This window comes from Protopterus annectens, chromosome 2.part0, assembly GCF_019279795.1.
Source record: "Protopterus annectens isolate FY-2018-M chromosome 2.part0, PAN1.0, whole genome shotgun sequence".
Taxonomy (NCBI): Eukaryota; Metazoa; Chordata; order Ceratodontiformes; family Protopteridae; genus Protopterus; species Protopterus annectens.
Window position 1 is genome coordinate 680,724,836 of NC_056728.1, and position 24,961 is coordinate 680,749,796.

Sequence of the window (24,961 nt, forward strand, 5' to 3'; positions counted from 1 at the left end):
GACATCTAAGCGCAGAATAAAAATACAAAAACTATAACGATACCGGGTTTTTGTCTAGCCAACGTCGGTTTTGAATCTTTCCGCAAAACCATCGACTACCAGCTTAGCAGAGACAAATATAGAATCCATTGGCCAGTCGCTGTCTCGATGTATTATCAGAATACTGTAACCCATCTCAGTTTTACAACATATGGACAGATGCCAGGATGCATGCATCCAGCTCACGTTTTGTCTCTGCAAAGAGGTGAGTTACAGGTATCACTTTCTGTGTTGCCGGGTGTTTTCCAGAGTAGGAAGAGCAGGACCTGACAATTTCCAAAATTCAAATTCTTTGGATCATCTCACCGACACCTGTACCCGCCGAGTTCCCCTTGTGTACAATCAAGCTGAAATATTTGCTGTTTGAAATATCCCTACTGTAACCGTCCTGGTATGAATATATCCTTGGAATAATACCAGAGAAGTGTGTGTTTAAGCACCCTTTTATCTGTTGACTTGCATGCCCGAGATTATACAGAAAATAACATTAAATATTCCCGGAGATTACAATAAGGGAGGGAAATTAGTAGAACAAAATACAGTACGATGCAGTACAACTAGCAGGAAAATTACAGCTCAGACTATCAGCCATCGGGATAAAGTATCAAGATTTACTTGGCAGGTGAATAAAAAACATACAAGTATAACAGGCGAACACTAAGGGTGTCTCCACGAAGAAATGAATTTTACTGCAGACATAATTCACAGTAATAATTACTTCCAAAGCATACAGAAAATGCATATTTCAGCTACAATGTGAGTTGCTTGCATTTAGTCATTTGCTCAGACATGAGGGGGTGCTGGATTGTCATTGGAGTACAATGGGACTGTTGATCTTGGCGTGTTCACTTTTAGATGCACTCCACGCGTGAGAAATCTGCATCAGTAGATTAATGGATTAAATGACTACTTACCAAATGCAGCTGCCGCTGTTGCATGTATTAATTACACAATTATTTATTTTAAATACACATTTCAGTCTTTGTTTCCAATGAACAACAGTATGATAAGTAAAGTAACACTTTCACACAGCAGCAAACCCACTCAAGCTTGGGATACTCCTTCTGACTGTGACATGACTGAGGATTCCCTATTAACTGTTAAAACTACTAACCATACTTCCTGTGTTGCAATAGTGCTCTACACCCGTCTGGGGAAACCTCCCCTTGGTAGAAGGAGAAAGACTTTGAACTCTTGTGTTGGCAGGTATTTTGGCTCCTGCCGTCGGAAATCCGTTTTCTATTTTTGCCCACAAACAACTGGCTGTGTTGCTAAACCAGTCTGCTCTCGGTTCATTTATTCTTTTCTTTCAGATAAAAATGCAAAGCACCTACAACATAAAAACATATAAACAGCAACGGTAGTGCTCCTCCTCCAACAAACGTTGCTCCCCCTGCTGAAGCTGACAGTGCCCTACCCGTGTTGCTATCCATATTTTTCTTGTTGCTCCCAAACAATCAGCTCTACCAGTTTTTTTTTTTTTTTTTTTTTTTTTTTTTTTTTTTTTTGCTGGCGTCAATCCGGTGCCTGCCAGCCAGCTGCTCTGCTGACGTCGCTCAAGCCGAGCCCTTTTTTTCAAGCTCTCATTCTATCGCTCCCTCTTGTCGCTGCAGTTTGTTTGCCCGGTTGCCGTGAGACCCAAATGGAAGGCGGAGCGATGGAATGAGTTATAAGAGGTGGAGATCCTTGCGCGCGCTGGTTCCAAACGCTTTGGCTTATTACTGTAAGTTGTATGCAGACTTCTACTGGGAGAGACGTACGGCTGTGGCTCCTCTATGGCAGCAGCTATACCGGCGCGAGAAGGGAATCCCCAGGAAGCAACGCCTTGCATCTGAGCTCTATACACTGCCCTTGGTCATTGCATTACAGTGTGCAACAGTGCTATTCCAGGGTCTATGGGACAATCTACTATCATATATGCCTTACAGTTGCAAAGCAGGTGTTTCACGTTGTCACCAACTGGATTAAATAAATTATATTAATTTCCAAGGATATTAATGAGGTGGGTTGTGATAGTTTTCCCCAAGTTTACTGTTGCAGAATAACTCAGATGCCTTGTAAGCAGAAGTGTTACACATACATAATGTTCTAAGAAGACTTTCATCGTTGCAGGCAGGCACCTAGTGAATTCGACATGGCTTTGTCCAGGACTTTATTACCTTCCATCTCCACCTTCAGAGGTGGTTCAAGTCCCAAGGATAAACCTGCTGGACAGAGTGGCGCCAACTACGTGAGTAGTCTTATTTTTTTCTGAAATTATATTTTTGTTGCTGTCATTGCCATAAGCTCTAGTCAGTGTAATTATTCTTTTTTATTATAAGATTGACATTGATACTAATTTCTAGCTTCATGTCATCTGTAGCCAGTAGTTAATACAACAAAGTTATTCATCGCAGAATATGTGGCTGTAATGAGTTTTCATAACTATTGCTGTAATGGTTCCTCTTTGAGATCTTTTGTTTAACTGTTTAGTAGATATCCACACTAACAGGCATAACAACAAATAACTACTGTAATAATTTGCTTAAAAGCTTGCGTTTCTAACTTAACTGACTTTATTAAACTTTTTGATGAGTCATATTTTTACACTTGCATAGAACGTGTGCATGTGGTGAGCCACTTTGCTTGGCATTTGAAATACTCAGAGGGTGTGATTTTATTTGGAGTCTTGATTCAGCCACGAATGAATGAAACACAGATCGTTTACAGTACGTGTACAGTCGTGCTTCCTCCATTATGGGTGGAGTGCAGGAGGACTGTGCCTCATATACACTTTGTTTCCAACTTTGTACAAGCTCTGCCATTTGTATTCTGAAGTCGTAAATGTTTTTGTAAAATGATAATCTCTAACTGTGGAAATATGTTGGAAAAGATACTTAAACAATCCGAAATTACTACTACATTGTATCAAACAAAACTCTGTCGAGGTTAGACTAAGGTCACAAGACCTGCTTCAGAAATATTTAACTGTTTAGAAGAAGCTCATTTTTTTAGTTCAAAATATAATAAAATAAAAAAATGCATTTAGAACTGCCGATGTGTCCATATTGCACGGTACATTAATATGAATTTTTACTTTACAGAGATGGAGAGATGAACTGTCACAACACATGAAGAGACCTTCTCTCACTGGTGGACAAAACTATGACAGTCCAGAACAGGAAAACCCATTGTTAATACAGAGGCGAGACGACGATCTTAGTGAACTGGACCTTGATTTCATTCTATCTAATACTATCAGCCAACAAGACCAAGTAGGTTCCAGTTCCAACAACGTGGTTACAAGTGATAATTTCACTTACCCAATGCATTCATCTCAGGACACTGCCAACAGTTTAGTCTACAGTAGAGACCCTTTAGGACATTTTAGTCTTGACATCAGCTCTGTTTCTCCTGGTGGATTTGTAGCTGAACTTATGAGGCCAGATTTGGAGACAGATTACCTGCAGCCTACTAGCCTTCATGGGAAGTTTTTGGTGAAAACAGCAGTGGATATGGCAGACTATAGCCAATCCATCAGTGTTAGCAAAAGTGACAGCCCCATGACTTTTACAAGCCACATACCTCAGGTGTGCCCAGAGATCAAACAGGAAACAGCTCCATCTTGCACCATTGCACGACCAATAGAGTCCCATGTTTCAGGTATTCCAGTTCATGGGAACAGCCAAAGATCACAACAGGGTCAGCGTGACTTCCCCATGGTTCAGGCAATGTCTGGTAGGACTATACCATCAGTGACTCCAGAAGAAATGATGAACAGAGACTGCCATTCTTCAACACAAGGCCTAACGCATCCTTCACTGCCTGTTCCACCTGGTTACAGCACAGCAAGCAGCTATCCTCCATTCCAGCAGCAACCTCCACCACTACATTATCAAGGTCAGTCTTATCTAAATATTTTTCAAGAGCCTTTAAACATTCAGCTTTTGGTACAAGGAGTGATGCTGACTCCACCATCTTCACCTTTAGAGCTCTTACCTTCAGGCAGTGGTATGCCGGAAGAAGCCAAGCCAAAGAGGGGTCGACGGACGTGGCCTAGGAAAAGGAGTGCAACACACACATGTGATTTCGCAGGCTGTGGTAAGACTTACACGAAGAGCTCTCATCTTAAAGCACACCTGCGCACCCATACAGGTAATTTAATAATACAAAATTATGTTTTTTGATATATTTTTTATTTATATTGTTTAAAAATAATTTGTCCTTAAGTAATTGATGTAGGTACATTTTAGATCTTTAAATGAAAGACTATGCAAATAATATATAGAAAGGTAAATAGCTGAACTATGTAATGACATTTCTTTTCATTGTATGTTATTTTTAGTGTAAAGTTGCATTTTTCCATTGCAAGATTTTTCTTTAGTTTCCATTACTGTCCATGTGTGCTCCAGTCTGTGTGAATCACATGCTTTAGTAGAATGATGGTTTGTAAGAATCTTCAGAGCTTCCTTATCCAGAATGTTCATTCTTGGTTGTGGAATGATTTGACAACATGGACCTGCTCTTAAACTGCTGCATTTACTATGCATATTTTATTTGTATAGTATATGTTTTAGTGCAGAAATAATCACAAATGATCATTTTTCATTTTTTCTGCATTTATACTAACAGGAAATGCACAAACTTATTTTGATTCTACATTATAATAGAGCTTAGCTTAGCAGTACACCTGCTGCTTCGCTGTACCTTTTGAGAAGAGCATTCTCTTAGATTTAGCTATATAGAAATGCATGTTAAATTTCAATAGCATTCAGCTGCTCTAGAAAATATTTAGGTGCATGTCCATATGCAGTAGTGATATTTCAGAGGGAAAATATCATTTCTGTTTTATAAAAAATGGAACTTATGGTTTTACTCCATCTAGTCTTGCTTAGTTTATTTGATCGCCAGTGCAGTTACCAAAACATAAGGTGCAAGGCTTGAAATCTGTAAATGCAGAAGACTTCCAGTTTGCAGTTTCAGACCAATGACAGCAAAGCTCAGTATTTTAAAATAAATCACATACTTTAGTTAGCTGCTGTCACAGTCTATGCTTTACTCTACCTACCTAACCAAATCATAACTTTAGATATGAAATAGTACCTATTCCAACTGTGTATTCTATGGGGGTTTACACAGCTACAGATTCGTACCAGAAATATTTCCATACTAACCTGAATAACTTATTTTCTTGTATTCTTTATACTTCAGATACTTTGTGTATTAGTTACATGTTATTCTACTCTTTTGTTCTGTATTTTATTTTATTATTATTATCGTTTTGATTGTTATATTATTCTTTAATCAAGATAATCTTTCTAAACAGGCAGAAGTACTGGAAGAAATGTGTTGCATCAAATTAAGAACAGTCCAGTAGAGTTTAAAAAAAATCAAGAATGTATTGTATTTCATTTTTACCAATTTGATGATTGAGTAACCCCTCTGGACATACATAGTTGTCCATTTTAAAGAGTGAACTCTGAGTACTATCTGGTTAAGTGACTTCCTTAGTCTCATACAATAGGCAAAACTGTGTAGACAGGGAACAACTCCTTAATTTATCAGAGCCTTAGTTCTCTGCATTAACTTCCAGATTTCATAAAGTGGAACAGCAAGTTAATAAACTAACACATTTCAAGATGCTGAGAATATGATAATTAGTAAGAAAATAATGCTAATGTTAGAAAATATGTGCAGTGTGTGTGTGTGTGTGTGTGTGTGTGTGTGTGTGTGTATATATATATATATATATATATATATATATATATATGTGTGTGTGTATATATCTATTTCTCTCTCTCTCTGTGTGTGTATGTATATATATATATATATATATATATATATATATATATATATTACGCACATATATATATATATATATATATATATATATATATATATATATATGTATGTGTATATATATATATATATATATATATATATATATATGTATATATATATATATATATATATATGTATGTGTGTGTATATATATATATATATATATATGTGTGTGTATATATATATATATGTATATGTATATATATATATATATATATTTTTTTACAATGTAGGAATTAAGTAGAGAACAATAGTATGGGTAAGTGAAATGTGTCAAAGAAGAGTTTAGACTGGCTTAACATCCGCAGACAACTTTCGGCTTGTATGAGCATAGTGTCGATCAGGGATTTAGTATGCAGTATGGTTTCTGGTAGAAATTAAAAATAACATATTGAAAAGGGGGGGGGATCGCTATGAAACTTAGGAAAGAAACATGAGCTCCGTATAAAATTTGCAGTGGCTTATGGCACCTTTGGTTTGCCATTTTGTTTATAATTAAAATGTTTTGGATTACATTTTAAAACTATCGACCTGAGGGGAGCAGGTTTGACATACAGCTTTCAGTATTTTATTCAGTAGCTGCTGTCATTCAGTAGATTCCTACCCAATGTCTTCATTTTCAATTGTAAGGGACTTAGTAATAGGAAATACATGCACAGAAAAAGCACATACCCAGGCAATGCAGCCCCACATGCAGAGATTTATAACCCATTGCACTTATGCATGTATGTATACATATTTGTGACAAAGAGTCTTTCTGACATTCTTTGATGCGTCATGTAACAGACATGGTGACTGATCCTGTTACCCTGTTTTAAATGCCTAGTATTAGCATTCTGCATCTCTGTGAGTGGCATGGATACATGTTGACCACATTATCTGACTATGAAATGTCCATATGACCTAATGTAAAAAAATGGTCCTCTATTACATTTCTGGATACACCAAGAAATTTTAGGATCTCTCATAAGTGTCATGCAAACCTAATTAGACAAATCCTAAATGCATGGCCATCATGATCTGAGTGAAATCTCATATGAGCACAAAACAATTTATACATATTACACAGGAACCATTTTAATAGATTTTGTAACAAAGTATATTTCCAGTACAAATTTTGATTTAAGGTCAAAATGATTAGTGCGATTGAATGCGTGATGTTCTAGGCTGCTTTTAATTTAGCATGAGGTGGAAGTGATTCTCTTTACTTCGAATGATGTTAGTATGTTGATGTCTACTAGCCGGACATGTGTTTCTGCAACACATGCTTCGAATCATCTAAAGTATATTTGACCAGCAGGATGACTATGTAACTTGTTCTGTCTTCATAAATCACAAAGAAATCTTATAAAAGTAACAACCAGTGATTTAGACCTGCAATGAAACAATGTTTTCTACGTGATAAACATAAACAAATACTACCTATAGCCATTATTTCACTTTTGTGATACTTTCATCTTGATCTACAATGTTTTATTTTACCTCTTTTCCTCTCTCTAAGTCTGAACATATCTTCTATAAGACATTTAGGTCTGTAAACTGAAATCCACAATTTGCCATAAAATGTATTGCTAATAATATTAACACATTTGTCTTGAGCTAAAATCCTTATAATATGAAATACATATTCCTGTAGCTACATACATTTGCAAATCCATGGCACACAAAGGGATAGTCCAAACTTGACATTCATTTGGAAAACTGTGTCTAGTAGTATCTCTACATAAAAAGAAATACAGTTTGGCAGTACAATTCAGATCTGCTTTATGAAAGAAAGCACTTATATTTTTGTCAGTTAATGCACAGCAAAATAACTAATCTGCTCAGACGTCTTTTAACAAAGTTCAGATGTATTCGGTTTTATAAATAAATAGTTATTCTAAAGAAAATATTGACAGCTTTTATATCTGTATATCCATTTCAGTTTTTTAATGCCTCCCTATCAAAAATTGCAGTTCTTGCACATTAAAACTTTAACAATGATGAAGCACCTTGTACATATCTTCGAGTACTAGTGCAGTTTGATAAGATTTTTTTTTTTAATGAGATACTCACAAACATACCTTTTCAGCAGTCAGTCAGGCAAAGAAGGGTTGGCCATGTGGCACAGTGGATAAACAACATAAATTTTCACGAGTTAAATGACATATTTTAATTTTCAACAGTGCATTCTTTGTATTCTGATCTAAACTTAAAATATTTTGGAACAAAGTAAACATACCTGTTTTAATTACTAAATAACAATATCTGTATCAGTGTTTGTCATTCATGTGCCACCCCCTCTTCAGCTACTAATCCATGAGTTTTAACTCAATGAAAATTCAGCTTGCAGAGAAAAACTGCTTGGAAATTAACCCCCTGAAGAAACTGTATTTTTTGCAAACCCTGAACTTAGATATACCAACTCGTTCTAATGTGGAACACCAACTTCCTGAATACAGATGAACAGAAAGGATGAAAAATCCACGAAATACAGAAGTACAAAAATGTACTTTGTGGAGGCCCTGCCCCTCCCCCACAAAAAACAATGTCAAACCTATACATACCAACTCCACAGTTGCACTAACTCAAAGTAGGGTGAACTCTCCCAAACTAAGTGAATCATTGTTAAAGCTTACTTAGAAACTGCACCTGCAATGATTTCCTATGCGAAAATGGACTCAGTGTTGTGTGTTTCATCCGGCTTTTCTTTGTGCTACTGATGCTTGAGCAATTTCACCTCCAGCAACTTTAGGGAAGCCATACCAACTTTACTGTCACTGTAACATGAAATAAAGGAATCCCCACTAGTGCACAGAAATACTGCTAGCAGAGATTTCCTCTTGAAAACAGTAAATCAGGTAGTATTTTATTTATTTGTGCTTGTTTGTTAACTGTTGGCTGCCACTGCAGCACACTAGCCCTGATACTAGGATATCTCATCTTCAACTTGTCCAACCCAACTCTTTCCTACCACTTTACTGCCAAACTTTGTACTAAACAAATCAAGTTAAAACTCAGATCCTTATCCCAAGCAACCACCCACACTTCAGCCCCTATAAACCAGGCCACACTGTACCAACCAGTCTTTCTCCATCCTTATTTCTAAAATATGGGGATACCCCCAGCCTAAAGGAGCCACAGACCCTGAGAGAAAAATTGCACAGGACACTAAGGATAATCACAAGGCTTTCTTTAGTTATGTTTGGAACCTGGGTGGTAATTCCCAGATATGCTCAGAATTAGTCCAAAATGACAAAAAATACACTGAACCCACAGACATTGCCAACATCCTAGCTGACAGGTTCAGCGCACCCCCCCCCCTCCCCACCAAAAGGGCAAATATCTATCCCAGCAGAGTGCTGCCCCCCTGACATCTCAGATGCTCAGGTAAGAGCCGCCCTCTCCAAAGCAAAAAACACAGCATCAATGGGACCAGACGGTGTCCCACGGCTGCGTCCTACACGAACTCCAAGAAGAGCTAAACCCAAACATAAAACTACTGTTCAATCTCAGCCTTACTACAGGATATGTGCCCAAAGAGTGGCGTACAGCAACAGTGGTCCCTCTCCATAAAGGTGGTGCCTCAACGGATCCTGGAAACTATCGCCCCATAAGCCTGACTAGCTTGGTCTGCAAAGCTATGGAAAGGATCATCATGCACCTCATAAATAAAGATATTGGGGACCTACAGACACTGGATCCTACCCAGTTCGGCTTTGTTAAGGGCAGATCCTGCCTCTTAAACCTGGTTGATTTCTTTGAAACAGTCACCAAGGCCATTGATGAGGGGAAGGTGGTCCACACAGCCTACCTGGACCTCGCAAAAGCCTTCAATACAATACCCCACTCGGGCATTATAGATGAGCTCACCAGCTTAAATATAAACCCCTATGTCACTAGATGGATTGCAAACTGGCTCAAGGACAGAACCCACATGGTTAGAATTGCTGGAGCCATGTCAGACTCCAAACCAGTTACAAGTGGTGTCCCACAAGGCTCAGTCCTGGGACCTCCCTTGTTCGGTATATATTTCTCGGAGGTACAGGCCAACACGGAAGGACTGTGGCTGACCAAGTTCGCAGATGACTGCAAACTGGGCACCATAATCGACTCCCCAGCTGACACAAGCATCCTCCAAAAGGGCCTCATAGAAACAGACAACTGGTGCAAGAGCCATGGCCTCAAGCTAAATGCCAAAAAGTGTATAGTCATCCCCTTTGGCAAAATCAAAGTGCCCACAAATTACCACATAGGTGGTAATCCATTAAGTACAGAAGAAGTAATTAGGGACCTGAGGACCCAAGTTGATAGCAATCTCTCATTTGACAACCACGTGGCCAAAGTGGTTAGAAAAACATTTTATATAGCCCACCTAATCATGAAGGGATTCACATCTAGATCAGGGGAGGTCATCGTGCCTCTTTACTCATCCCTCATCAGGCCCATAATTGAGTACGATGCCTCTTTTGGGATTTACCTTACCAGACACCTGAAGCAACTGGAAAGACCCCAAAAGTACCTCACCAAGAGGATCAAAGGGCTCAAACAGATGCCATATGCTGCCCGGTTAAAGAAACTCCAGCTCTACTCAGTGGCATACCGCCTGTTCAGAGGTGATCTGTGCCTGACGTATAAAGCCATGTCCAACCCGGAATTAATGGACATGCTGCACCTCAGAAAATTCAAATCCCATCGAGCTACGCGCTCGAGAGACTTGAACCTCAGCACTGAAATAAATAGGACATGCTGGAGGGACAGATTCATAACCCAGAGGCTCACTTCACTCTGGAATAAAATCCCAGTCCAGGTTAGGCAGAGTCCCCCATTGACTCTCTTCAAGAGGAATCTTGATGAGTGGCTGGGAGATCGTAGGTTTACCCCGGGTATCACTTCTGTGTCACTGTTAGACAGAGTCACAGTATACTAACCTCGAAAAAGGGCATAGCAAAATAAATTTAAAATGGGTGGCGAAAGCCAAACACATTCTGGCTAGGCTTATAAATGCCCTAGGGCAGATAGCCTAGTATGAACCTATGAACCTTTCCCCACCATCAGTGCTTAAAAAAAAAAAAAACTCCTCCACACCAAATCAGATTGTTTTTGCCCAACATCTGGACACATCAAGCAAAGATTTCTCAGTCTCCAGCCTTACTCTTTCTCTCAGCTACTACCATCTCCTAAATTCACCTCCTCACCCTCCCCTGCCCTGACTCTCATTACCTCACAGCATATCCACTATGATGTCAGCCTCAAATCGAATCATGTAAAATTGTAAAATGTACATTTCTTTTGGAATTATTGCTACATCTATTAATTGCTGCTCTGCAGTTTTTGTTATATATTATCACTTTCAATCTGTTTCTGATATGTATAGCTCAGTGCTATTTTGTTACACTTTGGTCTTCTTTGTGAATTATTTCTCCCAGGCAACACCTGAAATAGTCAGTCATGGTCAGTGTACTACCCCTGTAAACACATATAAAATAAATTAAAATAAGATATATAGGTGGTGTGGTCTGAACATTGTTTTTGCCATGACTTGGCATGGCCATGTATGACCAATAGCATTATACATTAGTCATAATAAAATATAAAGCAGTACAATAAAAACCTTACAGTTAAATGATGACATCCAAATGACATCACCAATTTACAATCATACAGATGCAGGCAAGTACATAGTAGTTTAAGTATGTAGAATATGCAGTATCACTTATGGAGAAATAAAAATAATAACTAAAAAATGTATTTATATGCATATCTACAGCTAAAGTTATATATACAACAAATTGTATTTTTATTTTATTCTCTGATTACTTGTTTGATACAAATTTACCCAGAGCAGTGAAACAGATGCATTTATAGGTGTGTTTATAATGTACTACTGTACACTACCTATTCACTGGAAAGAAATGCACATGTCCCGAAGTTGATATACCTATCAGTTTAAAAGCTGTCAAGTTAAAATCAGCTGACACAATGTTATCATCCCATAAGATGGAAAATTTACTTTACTTGACAATAATACGTGGGCTTTGTACTCTAGTGACTCACCTTCTGATCACCTGGTTAAAATGACTTCTTACCTATGGCTGAACTCCAGGTAATACTGTATTGTATCTCAGTACAGGTGAATACAGTTGAAAGCTACTGGCAGTATTTGGGGTGGTAATCTCAAGGAAAAATGTCATATTTATTCTTACCTACCTTTGTAAGTTACGTATTTATGTAGATGAAAAATGAAGCATAAGATTTATATCATAGGAAATGGATTTTGCTTGCTGCTTGCATGTTTTGCCACTAAAGTAAACATATTAATTCAGGTGTACATTCTTCGCACATTATAGACAATAAAATGCATATAATGATTCCATTAAACCAAATTAAAGATGTCATTTTTAAAAATGGTTATCTGACGATGCAGTGTTGCCTTCTGCTGAAACATTAAACTGAATCCCTGCCTGTCTGGGTTGGTGGTGTAAAAGATCACATGACACTTTGCAAAAATAGTAGGAATACTTCAAAGTTTTTAGAAAAGTAAAACAAATCAAGAATTGCAATGCAGAAATATTGACGTATACATGCACACATATTTACATATGTACAGGCTATGTGCATTTCTCTGCTGTCCTAGGCAGATATAATGTAGCCAGTGTGAATATCATTCTTTTAAAGTACAAGCAGATGTTTCCACTGGGTTTGTCATATACAGGTATTATCCATCATTGTTACCATGTTAACATTATGTGTTAGTTGTTTGTTGGTTTGCTCACCTCATATTGTATCATTCATATTTTCTTGTGCAGTAGTCACTGTACTCAAGTTATTTAATAATTCATTGTCAACTATTTTATACACAATTTAACAAAATGTCCATGCTCCCACATTTAACCAACTATTACTGTAAATACTGAAGTGACATAAACTACTACTTAAAACATGCCATAAAGTTGAAGCTGTATTATAAAACATCAAATTATACAATTAAGCACCAGAATCTTACAATAAAATCAATAACACAAATTGTTAATCATTACATGTTTTGTTTGCGCAGTGTCCATCATCTTGATAATGCCCATTTTCAAAAATAGTTTTACAGACAGTTATATGTTTGTTTAGCCCAGGAGAGGCTAGTGTGCCCTGTAACAGTAGCTGTCATTCGATTTCCTTATAATTTAATACATCATCTTGGTCTCCTCCTTTCTCATTAGGTATTTCTAATACAAAAATGTAAATCTTTGAACCCTTTGCACTTAGTGGAATGTCTATATAGGGCGTTCTATTGATTCTGAATAAAAATGGCTGACTGATGTTCCTTCATTCTTTGATCTAATTATCTTCCATCTAAATGAATTACACAGGCCACAGATGATGTGTGAGGTGTACGGTACTAACTTGATTCTTCTGTCTCTTACAGAGAAGAAAGAAGTCAATTCCCAATTGCCAGTGCTATTTCTAGGTTGGGACCAGTGCATACATTTTCAATTTTATCACCCTCTCCTTGTTTCTACACCAAAGTGCGAAGTTGTAGCACAAACAAAATACAACACTAAAACTGCACTTTGGCTCCTCCTCGTCCCATTAGCATATCTCAGATTCTGTTTCCTTTCATTACAGATACTACCCCTCAGTGACCTGCACTTGCTATAGAAATTATATGTTGAACGAGCAAAAGCAGAGCTATTAGCAATGAGCTAAGAGCAAAAGGTATGTGAGTAGTCTGTGAGAAGCCTTCCATGTTGAATGTTCATGGGATTTATTTCTTTTGTATTGTGATTGTGTTTCTCAGAGTGCAGTGGCTGACTGTATTGCAGTACAGGGGTACTCTATGAGCATAACTCACATACTGCCATTCAAGAGACACTCACTACAGACTTGGAGAAGTAACATTTGTGTTGGGATCCCATACAGAAGGGAACCAATGTGAAATTTGTGTCATGCAGCCATGTTGCTCAAAAACCTTAGGATTTAATTTTTGCTTTTAAAACTAAAGCTCATGACAATACTAAAAGTTTGTCATGGATTTCACAAAGTTTTGAAAAAGAACGTTTATTTTCCTAAGGTAGTGGAAACCGTTGCTAGTTTTCATGTTTGTGTAGCTCACCTTAAGTAGTAGTTCTGTTCAAGTGAGTATTTGGAGGAGTTTTTTCCCTGAAGTTTCATTTTAAATGTGAATGTTTTGATGTAGCAAGTTACTTCTGAAAGTTTAATTGCAAAGGAAAATTTAAGATTAATTGTAATGGGAATTATAATGGTTGTCTGCAGACCTAACAGTAGAATATTTATTAAATTACTACGAAGTTTCCTTGAAGTCTAAGGCACACAGTTAGCAATGCATTGTGAATAACACATGATTATATTAGTGCAGACTCTATACTAAATCCTATCTTTCTCAATTTTCTTTGCAGGAGAGAAACCATATCACTGTGACTGGGAGGGCTGCGGGTGGAAGTTTGCACGCTCGGATGAACTAACTCGCCACTACAGAAAGCACACTGGTCATCGCCCCTTTCAGTGTCAGAGGTGTGACAGGGCATTTTCTAGGTCTGATCACCTAGCCTTGCACATGAAACGACACTTGTGAACAGAAGCAGCGGGTGTTCCTTGTACTGCCATAAGAAAACAAAATCAGTATTCACTCAAACAATTTTGTCTTCCACAAAAAAAAAATGGGAAGTCATGTTACTCACTACAGTGGACCATCGTGGATATGTCTTCCAAAAGGTGAGATACAAATATCTAATACAGGAAATGGGGACAGTGAAACTGGAAACTTTTGCCAAGAAGCTTGATGTTATGACTGGAATTTTTTTGTTTCTTTATTTCAACTTGAAAATGCCTGGAATAGAAGATGCCAAAACATTGACTGGAAAACTTGGATATCAGGGTGCATTGGGATCTGTGGGGGAAAAAAGTCTTACCCTTTGCCTTAATTTTACTCATTCAGTCTGCATATATGTACAAAGTTCTCATTAATCTTATAATAAAATATATTATAATGATTATTTTAAAAATCAGGTACAAAAATATTTTACAGCCCAATTCTTGTGGTGCTTCCAGACCTTTAGTACAATGAGGTACCAAAGATTTAGTAACTGCCATATCTTTGACGAGGAAATATATCACTATCTCCTGAGATATAGTTATGACACAGGACACATACATGGTCCTGATTTATTTAATTAAAAATGCAGTCTTTAATGCACTGTGGTTTCAATGTGCAATAACCTTGTACAGTTGTTTATTCACAGCTATGCCTTGTTGGAGAACAATTTTTTATAAATTTCTTTAAATAGTAAATATGTAATATAATTTTAAGCAAACGTCTATTTTGTATATTTGTAAAATAATGAAGTAAGCATTTGTTGAAGCTTGTATTTTGCATATTCAAGTTGAAAATATGTTTAAATAAACCATATTTTATCTGTACATGAGCCTGCTTACTCTTTGTTTAACCCATACTCGTGTATAGCATTAGCTTGTTTATTTCTTTGAAGAAAATTATTTACAGACCACCCTTTGAAAGCTGCAGAGAAATGGAGAAAGAGAAGTAACCAGATTAGGTTTATTATAACAAGAGTGCTGAATTAAACTTCACAGATTTTCTATATATTTATTCCATGTGTTTCCTAGGATGTAGCAAGCAGTGGATTTGCATTTTTCTGTTAACGTTGAGATCAGAAATCTGTCAAGACTGTCCTTAATAGGTTGAAAGCATGGAAAAGCCATATACCTGCAAAATGAACGATGTTGCCATAACACAGCTATTAACTCAGTACAAAGAATGGGTTGGTGTCATGTTACTTCATAAAGGTATAATGTGACACTCTGTGAGTCAGTTTGTTTTGTATTATGTTTGCTTACTTCAGCATTCTGTATAACAAGTAGTTGTTCCACGCAGCTTCCATTTATGTCTCTTCCTGGATAAAAGAAAATATGTAGTGTTTACACTGGTGGAGCAAACTGGGTAGTTTCATCTAACTTTGCTTTGATCTATTTATGCTTACATATGAAATGACATGCTCATACATGGTAGTTTCTAATGTCTTTAATCTCCAAGATCACAAGTTGTTTCTTACTGTACTAATAACAATACGTTAGAGTCATCATCTGAAATCTTTACCCGGACATAAGACTAATAACTATAAATATATAGCAGTTCATAAATAAGTTGTTCACAATACTTATGGCCATACAATTTTTTTGTTGGCTCATTTTTTTTTTTTTGTTAGTTTAGACAAGTATTTATTTTTTTCTGAAACAGTTGTTAAATATGAAATATTTAAGGACAACTTCGTGTCTTTTTTTACTGTATCTGTTTAAACTGCTTCAGTGGCAAAAGTTATGAAAAAGAGTAGAACATGCATTTAATTGCCAATTTATATTTGGTTGTGTTTGATATACGCTGATGTGTACTAAGCCTAATAGTTATTTCTAGCTTATACATGAGTGTTACCATTTTAGAATTTCAGATACGTGTGTAAATGAGTGGGAGGGTAGAGGAATGGTGAGGATGCAGGGAGTAGAGTTGGTAAAGGTGGACAAGGTTAAGTATTTGGGATCAACAGTTCAGAGTAATGGTGAATGTGGAAGAGAGGTGAAGAAGAGAGTACAGGCAGGGTGGAATGGGTGGAGAAGAGTGTCAGGAGTGATTTGTGACAGATGGGTACCAGTAAGAGTGAAAGGGAAGGTCTACAAGAGGGTAGTGAGACCAGCTATGTTATAAGGGTTGGAGACAGTGGCATTGACAAAGAGGCAGGAGTCAGAGCTGGATGTGGCAGAGTTAAAGATGTTAAGATTTGCACTTGGTGTGACTAGGATGGATTGGTGTGACTAGGATGGATAGGATTAGGAATCAGTATATTAGAGGGTCAGCTCATGTTGGACAGTTTGGAGACAAAGCAAGAAAGACGAGATTACGTTGGTTTGGACATGTGCTGAGGAGGGATGATGGGTATATTGGGAAAAAGATGCTAAGGATGGAGCTGCCAGGTAAGAGGAAAAGAGGAAGGCCTAAGATAAGGTTTATGGACGTGGAGAGAGAGGACATGCAGGCGGTTGGTGTGACAGAGCAAGATGCAGAGGATAGGAAGAAATGGAAAGAGATAATCCGCTGTGGCGACCCCTAACAGGAAAAGCCGAAAGATGATGATGATGCTGATTAATGTAGTTTGTTCCCTCAGAAAACAGGAATCCAGGCATGGATACTGGTGATAGGTGCATACTCTGTGCGTTGGCTAGGCAGTGTCACTTAGCCAGCTAGTTATGCTATCAAACTGTTGGGCGAGAGTGGGTAGTATGAAGAATATTCAAAATGGCTGCAGTCATGAGTAATCAAAAGATCACAAATCTGACTGGCTGAATGTGAAGTCTTGAATGCTTTTTATTGGTGGGTAGTGCAGTATATAAAACTCTGAAATATTATTGTCTGGGTAATAAGTAACATGCATATTATGTAGTCTGCTCTTAAAGTCTATTTAAAAAGTTACTGGTCAATGAACTCATTTAAGTGCTGGAGAAAATCTTCAGGGGAAACAATCTGAGGACCAACAACTTCAATATGTACTTTTCCAGCATTGCAGTTTGTCTACTTTAATGTTGCCTTTTTTAATCTACTTTTTTATAAAATATTTAATTTATTTATAATGATAAATCACCAGCTGAAATGTGCTAATGAGCAACTGTTTCCTCTGGGATGCTGGGATATTTCATCAATACCAGACTGATTGAAGCTTATTGTATCAAGCTGAATAAATTAGATTAAACAAAATCAAATATATGTAATTTGCATTAATCTTTGCTAAACATGCAGTTACAATACAGTATAACAGGGGATATATCCCCTTGTATGGGGATTTGGGAGCTTTGTACTTAATAAAATGTTTGATCTTGAGCCATTTAGTCCAACTTGACCAAGTAGACGGTTGTACCTTCAAAATGTTTTTTTTTTTCTGCATCCATTAGAAGATTTCAAAATATTATCATATGGCAATGCAGTAATTACATTTCATGACTGCTGAACAATTGTGCAATAACTCTTTGTCACTGATGGAGTCCTATACATAAAAGGGCTACTCTTTCAAGAGCAAGTTTAATTAAAATCAGTTTCTAGCGCTATATGCATTTTTCCCCTGACACAAAGAATAACATGATTTTAAACTTATCTTTAAAACAGCCTTATGAAAAATAAAGCTTTATTTTTAGTATTCATTTGGATGGTAAAGATGCATTTTAAGGAATATGTGATAGAGGACAGATTTTACCCAAAAAATGAAATGACTACTGTGAGTCCCTGAGGTTAGTATTCGTGAGTCCCTGAGGTTAGTATTCATATTTCAGGAAAATCAAAGTCCTTCAAATCAATTTAGATAATAACAATTTTTCTGCACAGAATGTTTATATTTTTTTAATTTTGAGTACATTTTTTGACATGCACAAGAACTTTTCACTTGTGGTATGCTTTCACCATGAAAGCAGATGATACTGATGTCAGATTAAATAATAAAATCAATGAATTGCACTACATCAAGACTCAATGTAGCTGAACACACAATTGAATGTTTTGGAAACCATCAAACACAATAACTATAAGTACTAAAGACAATGGTCTTGCAGCAGGCACCCCCTCCACTGCTCTGCAGCTTTAAAAAATGTTAAGTCTGTGATCACACAACAGTGGGCAAAAAAATTAACTTCTTCACTCCACAATATCCCAAGTTGCTAATCTCAGAACATGCTATCACTTTCACATGTAAGTGAATAGCATTCAACTATATATTTGTAGGGCAGATCAAAGTGATCCACATAGACCTTTACTGGACTCAGTCTTGGGGAACTGTCTGGTTAAGTGATTTCTTCAAAGTTATAATGTAGGAAAATAAGAGCCCAAGGCAATCAAAAGATCTACCACAGGAAGTAGCTTGTCAGCAGCTCATGTTAATATTCACATTTACAATAGAGATATGAACATGTCGATGTAATGCACTGCGATTAAATGTACCACTTGTTTAGATTAATGAGCAGCATACTCATGAAATGCACAGCTCTGTCTCTTTCCCTCAGTATATGTGTGTCTGTATATAATATATAATTTGAGTACTATACTTCAGCTCAGATTTAGCATTATAAGTATATATAAAATACATTTACATACACACACACACACACACACACACACACACATAGCTTCATAGGTTCATAGGCGGGTACTAGGCTAGTGGCACTAGGGCCTATATAAGCCTAGCCAAAATGTTCCCTGGCTTTCGCCACCCAAGAAAATAATTTTCCTGTGCCCCTGTTGGGCAGAGCCACAGAAGTGATCCTCGCGGTAAATTTCCTATCTCCCATCCAATCATCAAGATTTTTCTTAGAGTGCTAATGAGGAGCTCTGTTTGACATAGATAGGTAGTCTGTTCCAGCGTATGGGTAGTCTCTGGGACAGGAATCCATCCCTCCAGCATATTCTGTTTATTGTGGTGATAAGGTTTCGGTCCGTAGAGTGTGTAGCTCAGAGGGATTGAGATTTCTTTAAGTGAAGCATGTCCAACAGCTCTGGGTTTGACATAGCTTTGTATGTTAGGCAGAGATCGTCTCTGAGTAGGCGATATGCAATGGAGTAAAGCTGGAGTTTTTTGAGTCTGTCTGCGTAGGGCATCTGTTTGAGGTCAGTAATCCTCTTTGTGAGGTATTTCTGTGGCCTTTCCAGTTGTTGTAGATGTCTTGTGAGGTACATACCAAAAGGAGCGTTGTACTATATAATGGGTCAAATGAGTGATGAGCAGAGGGGAACAATGACCTCTTTTTTTTTTTTCTGGATGAGAAACCTTTTGTGATTAGGTGAGCCACGTAGAAGGATTTCCTGACCACTGTGGCGATGTGATTATCAAAGGAGAGACTACTGTCCACCTGTGTCCCAAGGTCTCTTATCATATTTTCGGCGTTAAGTAGACTACCAGCTATGTGGTAGTTCATGGGTACAGAGCTTTTACCAAAGGGGGATGACAATACACTTTTTGGCATTGAACTTGAGGCCATGGCTTTGACACCAGGCATCTGTCTCAGTGAGGCCCTTTTGTAGTATGTCCACATCATTAGGAGTTTAGATTATGGCTCCTAGGTTGCAGTCATCTGCAAACTTTGTTAGCCAAAGACCTTCTGTGTTAGCCTGTACTTCAGAGAAGTAGATACCAAACAGGAGAGGACCCAGGACTGAACCCTGTGGTGCTCCACTTGTCACTGGTCTGAAGTCGGATTTGGAGTCTGCTACTTTCACAGTGTGGGTTCTGTCCAAGAGCCAGTTGGCAACCCATCTTGTGACATAGGGATTTATACCTAGTTTAATGAGCTTATCTATAATTCCAGAGTGGGGGATGGTATCAAAAGCCTTGGCGAGATCTAGATAAGCTGTGTGAACCACCTTACCCTCATCTATGGCTTTGGTGACTGCTTTAAAGAAGTCAATCAGGTTTAGGAGACATGATCTGCCTTTTACAAATTTGAACTGGTTAGAGTCCAAAGTTTGGAGATTACCAATGTCTTTGTTTATGAGTTCCATGATGACACATTCCATGGCCTTGCAGACCGGGCTCATCAGGCTAATGGGGCGGTAGTTCCCGGGGTCCGTCGTGGCTCCCCCTTTGTGGAGTGGGATAACCGTTGCAGTGCACCATTCAGTGAGGCTATGACTGAACATGGTACTTAGGTAGGGTGCCAGTTCATTCTGTAGTCCCTGTAGAATGCAGCCTGGGATATTGCCAGGTCCCATGGATGCTGTGTTCTTGGCTTTGGAGAGTGTGTTTTTTACCTGTGCAGCCATGATTACAGGTACTTTGCATTCTTCCGGTATAGAGATGGGCCCTCTAGGGGGTGAGAGGGGGGTAAAGTTAGCACTGAACCTATCTGCCAGGATGTTGGCAATATCAGTTGGTTCTGTATATTTAGTGCCATTGTGCTGTAACTCAGAGCAGATCTGAGTGTTGCCATTGAGATTCTTGATATAGCTATAGAATGCTTTGTGGTTGTCTTTAGTCAGTGGCAATTTTGTTTTTGTAACTAGCTTTGGAGGATTTTATGAAGGATCTCAGCTACTTACTGAGGTTGACCAGGGCGTTCCTCCAGTCATGGGATTTTACTCTTTTTTGCAACAGTTTCTTTCTTCTGTTGTAGAGTTTATTTATGGCAGAGGACCACCAGATCGACTTCCTTTTTTTGGAGGATAGCATCTTGGTTCTATTAGGGATAGCATGATCCATGCACTCGTGTAAGTGCTTATAAAGTGCATTTGTGTAGGATTCAGCAGTCATAACTCTATTGTCCGTCTGCATGGGTGTCGTGAAGTTTGCCACTTCTGTCTTAAAAAGCGTGAAGTTGGCTTTGGAGAAATTTTTTATGGTTGTTTCCCTAATGGGTGGTGGGAACGGGATGTGGATGGCTAGGGTGAATAGCTTGTGGTCGGATGTGACCAACGAGGAATTGACCCCTGGTGTGGAACACCAGTTGCCCATGTTGGTAATGACCAGGTCTAGGATATTGCTGCCCCTGGTGGAGGGTGTGGATAAGTTGATCCATGGTGTTGGAATTTATGAATTCCAGAAAACGTTGAGCAAAAGAGTTGGTACACAAGTAGTTTTCCCAGTTAATGGTGGGGTAGTTGAAATCACCCATTATTAGGATGTTGGGCTGTACCCTAATATTTAACAGTATATCAAGAAAAGAGGAGTTGGAATCCTGGGACATAATGGGGGGTCTGTAGCTAGCTACAATTTGGATTGCGGTCTTGCCCAGAGTTAATTGCACTTGGATAATCTCGGATGCATTATGCTGAGCAACTAGCTTGGAAGTGTGGACATCCTTAATGAATATGGACACACCTCCACCTTTAGTGTTTCGGTCCAGGTTAGGTGGTCGAAAGGTGTAGTATCAGTTATAGCCTGGTAATGCAGGGGTGTTATCTGGAGCTTTGAACTAGATCTCTGTCACTACACAGATGTCGATGTTCTCCATTTTAAGGAGTGCCTCGAGTGAGTGCATTTTGAGGTTCAGACTTCTAGCATTGAGTAGCATTACCCTCAGACTTTGCTTGCTTGTACCTGTTACGGTGATGAATTTGTCATTTGAACCTTGCCTAAAAAAGGCACTATAGGGGTGTCAAGAGCCTTTGCCAGTATCCAGAATCCCAAGGGTGACAGGTGCAGGCCATCTCTGGCAAAGCATTGTGGTCTGTCGATCATGTCATCTCAGGCAGACAGATACTGGATTCCCTTAAAATGACACCAGAAGCTTAGCCAATTGTCGAAGTCAATCATTTTGTCCTTGTACTGTGGTATCATTCTGGGTGATGTTTTCTCAAACATATCATGCAGCACAGTCATTCAACAGTAAGGAAAATGTATATATATATATATATATATATATATATATATATATATATATATATATATATAGATATATATATAGATATAGATATATATTTATAGATGTAGACATCTATATATATATATATATATATATATATATAGATAAATATAGATATACATTTATAGATGTAGACATATATATATATATATATATATATATATATATATATATATATATATATAGTGCATTCCGGCATCGCATCCACACTCTGAACCTCTCACTGCAAAACATCTGACCAAAGGCACTGTAAATGGGGTTGAAGGGGCCTAAAATAGGGATCAGTTGTAATTATTGCCATTACCCCTTCCTCCACAGCTGAAGTGTTCTGCCTTGCAACAAAATGACCAGCACTTGCAAGTCATGAACCCAGGACCCTGCACAACATAGCCACAGCAAGTTACCAGTAAGCCATCTCAGCGGTAAGATGTTAGGATGATTTTTCTAACATATTATGAAGATCAGTGAGTCTACTGTAGGGAATGAACATTGAGGAAGCACTAAACATTCTTACAATACATATATACAAACACACACACACATATATATATTGTATTCGAAAAAGAGCAGTAGACCGCTCAGTTATGCGAAAGTGCACTTATTCGAAAGTGCACTTTCGCAAACTCAGCTTCTACGAACAAATCGCACCACAGAGGAGGACAGCAGGAAAACATGCTATGTCCTCCACTGTGGTGCAGTAGTTACGGACCTTAGGGTTAGGGCACAGGTTATGGTAAGGGGATAGCATTACTAGCTATCCCCTTACCATGATCCATGCCCTAACCCTAAGGTCCGTAACTACTGCACTAAAATCAGTAGTAGCCTGTTCGCTGAAGCGGGTTTCGCGAAAGTGCACTTTCGCATAACCCAGGGTCTACTGTGTGAATTCGAAGAAGTGTATTTTTGAACTTATACAGTAGACCGATATATATATATATATATATATATATATATATATATATATATATATAAAGGTAAACCTATCAGAAATGCGGTTTATAAGTTCAATGTTCAGAATATTAAATAGGTTGAAATATCGGCATCCTAATTAAGAAGTTGAGTTGACTTTGCAAGTCTGTTATCACCTGTACAGCACTACGTACTCTTATCATCTGTTCTAATTTCCGATTTATGTTCAATAATACGTTCTTTTAACTTTCTGGTTGTCTTCCCCACATAAAAGGAAGAACATGCAACACAGGTTGCTAAATAGATCACATTGTTACTAACACAGGTAGTTAGTAAGTTGAACTTATAAACTTTTTCAGTTATCGAATGAATAAATGTATTACTATCACTACTTATAATGTCAATGCAGCATGTACAATTCATGCAGCAGAAGGTACCATGCTTAAGAGAGGACTGATGATTACAGCCCCCATTAAAGTCCTTATAACATAATTTACTTTTTAACATTCTCATATTCCTGTAGGAGAAGTAGGGTCTATCATCCAAGACGGCCCTGACCTCTGCAGATGCCATCAGTATGACCCAATTCTGTTCAATAATCCACTTAACCAAATGCGTCCAAACATTGTAAGTAGTAATATATCGAATTTTAGAATCCTTAGTTATGTTCTTATTCAAAATAGAAGTGAATTCATCCGCTGATAAAAAAATTGGCTTTAGCCTTGTACACCTATCAGATATGGTATAACCTTTTAAATCTAACAGTAATTTAGAATCATATCCACTACTCGAAACATCTTTCATCATTTCATCAAGCTGTAGGAGAAAACATGACTCAGTGTTCAATCTACTAGTCCTACTAAATTGAGCTGTTACTATTCCCTTTAAAACATGGGGGAGCATGCATGCTGGTACTATGTATGTATCTACCAGCATAGACTTCCTTCTTGTGAACTAGTACTAAATGATAAGAATGCCTTGTATAAACATATTAATGTACATGACTCTAATCATAGATTTAAGTTTAGGGTCATAGATATTCTTTTTACATCTTTGAGGGGTGGAGATACCAATAATTTATTGGAGATTAAAGAATATGAATGGATACTAAGGTTAGCAGCTGACCATCCTCCAGGTTTAAAGTCTGCCGTTACGCTAAAACCGGTTCTTGTTAAATTACAACGAACCAGGCTATGCCGTTAGATTTCTGTGTATATGTTCATTTATCAGTTAGCTATATATGTAAAATGTCTTGGTTTTATATTATTATGTATTTTAAAATTATATATGTAATTTTCATATATACATATGTATAGATTTTTATTTATATATTGTATGTTGGTCATATGATTTTTGGGCTGCATGTCATGTGACTGCTTTGACTCCTATTTAAACTTGATTGGTTTGTTGAATTTTTGTATTAGTATTGAAGAAGGGTAGTAACCCGAAAGCTTTGCTATTGTTTTTATAAAGGTGTTTTTCTCGACATTTTGTGGTTTCATTTGCTATCATTTTGCAGCACTTTGGATTTATTTGTTCATGTATTTTGCTGCTTTGTTGGGAATACTTTGAGAGTCTCTTTGCAGCCCGTTTATCCTTATGGAAGCTACAAATTCCCTCAGGTCTCTTTTAGCTAATGAGACAAACCCATTATTACACTTTGTCTCAGTATCCTGTACGGATACTGATAATACTCGTTCTTTGGCAACGGAGACTATGGTGGATTTCAACAAGAAACCAAGAGGTGTAAACTTATGCGAGACATAGCTGATTTTCAGAGAGGTCATATATTTTCTTG

The 24,961-nt window shown here is 37.7% G+C and overlaps 1 protein-coding gene across 3 annotated transcripts; it reads left to right on the top strand.

Annotated features, from left to right (window-relative positions):
• Window positions 1-1,729: 1,729 nt before the first annotated feature.
• LOC122793187 (Krueppel-like factor 4) lies at window positions 1,730-14,860 on the top strand. Of its 3 annotated transcripts, XM_044061012.1 has the most exons (5): window positions 1,732-2,041; window positions 2,152-2,269; window positions 3,123-3,918; window positions 4,009-4,173; window positions 14,250-14,860. In XM_044061012.1, the coding sequence occupies exons 1-5, from the start codon at window positions 2,037-2,039 to the stop codon at window positions 14,423-14,425; spliced, it is 1,260 nt and encodes a 419-aa protein (XP_043916947.1). In that variant the 5' UTR covers window positions 1,732-2,036; the 3' UTR covers window positions 14,426-14,860. The 3 variants fall into 3 exon arrangements, with proteins under 3 accessions (XP_043916945.1, XP_043916946.1, XP_043916947.1); XM_044061010.1 differs by having other exon boundaries at window positions 1,730-2,041; window positions 3,123-4,173; XM_044061011.1 differs by having other exon boundaries at window positions 1,730-2,269; window positions 3,123-4,173.
• Window positions 14,861-24,961: the final 10,101 nt, after the last annotated feature.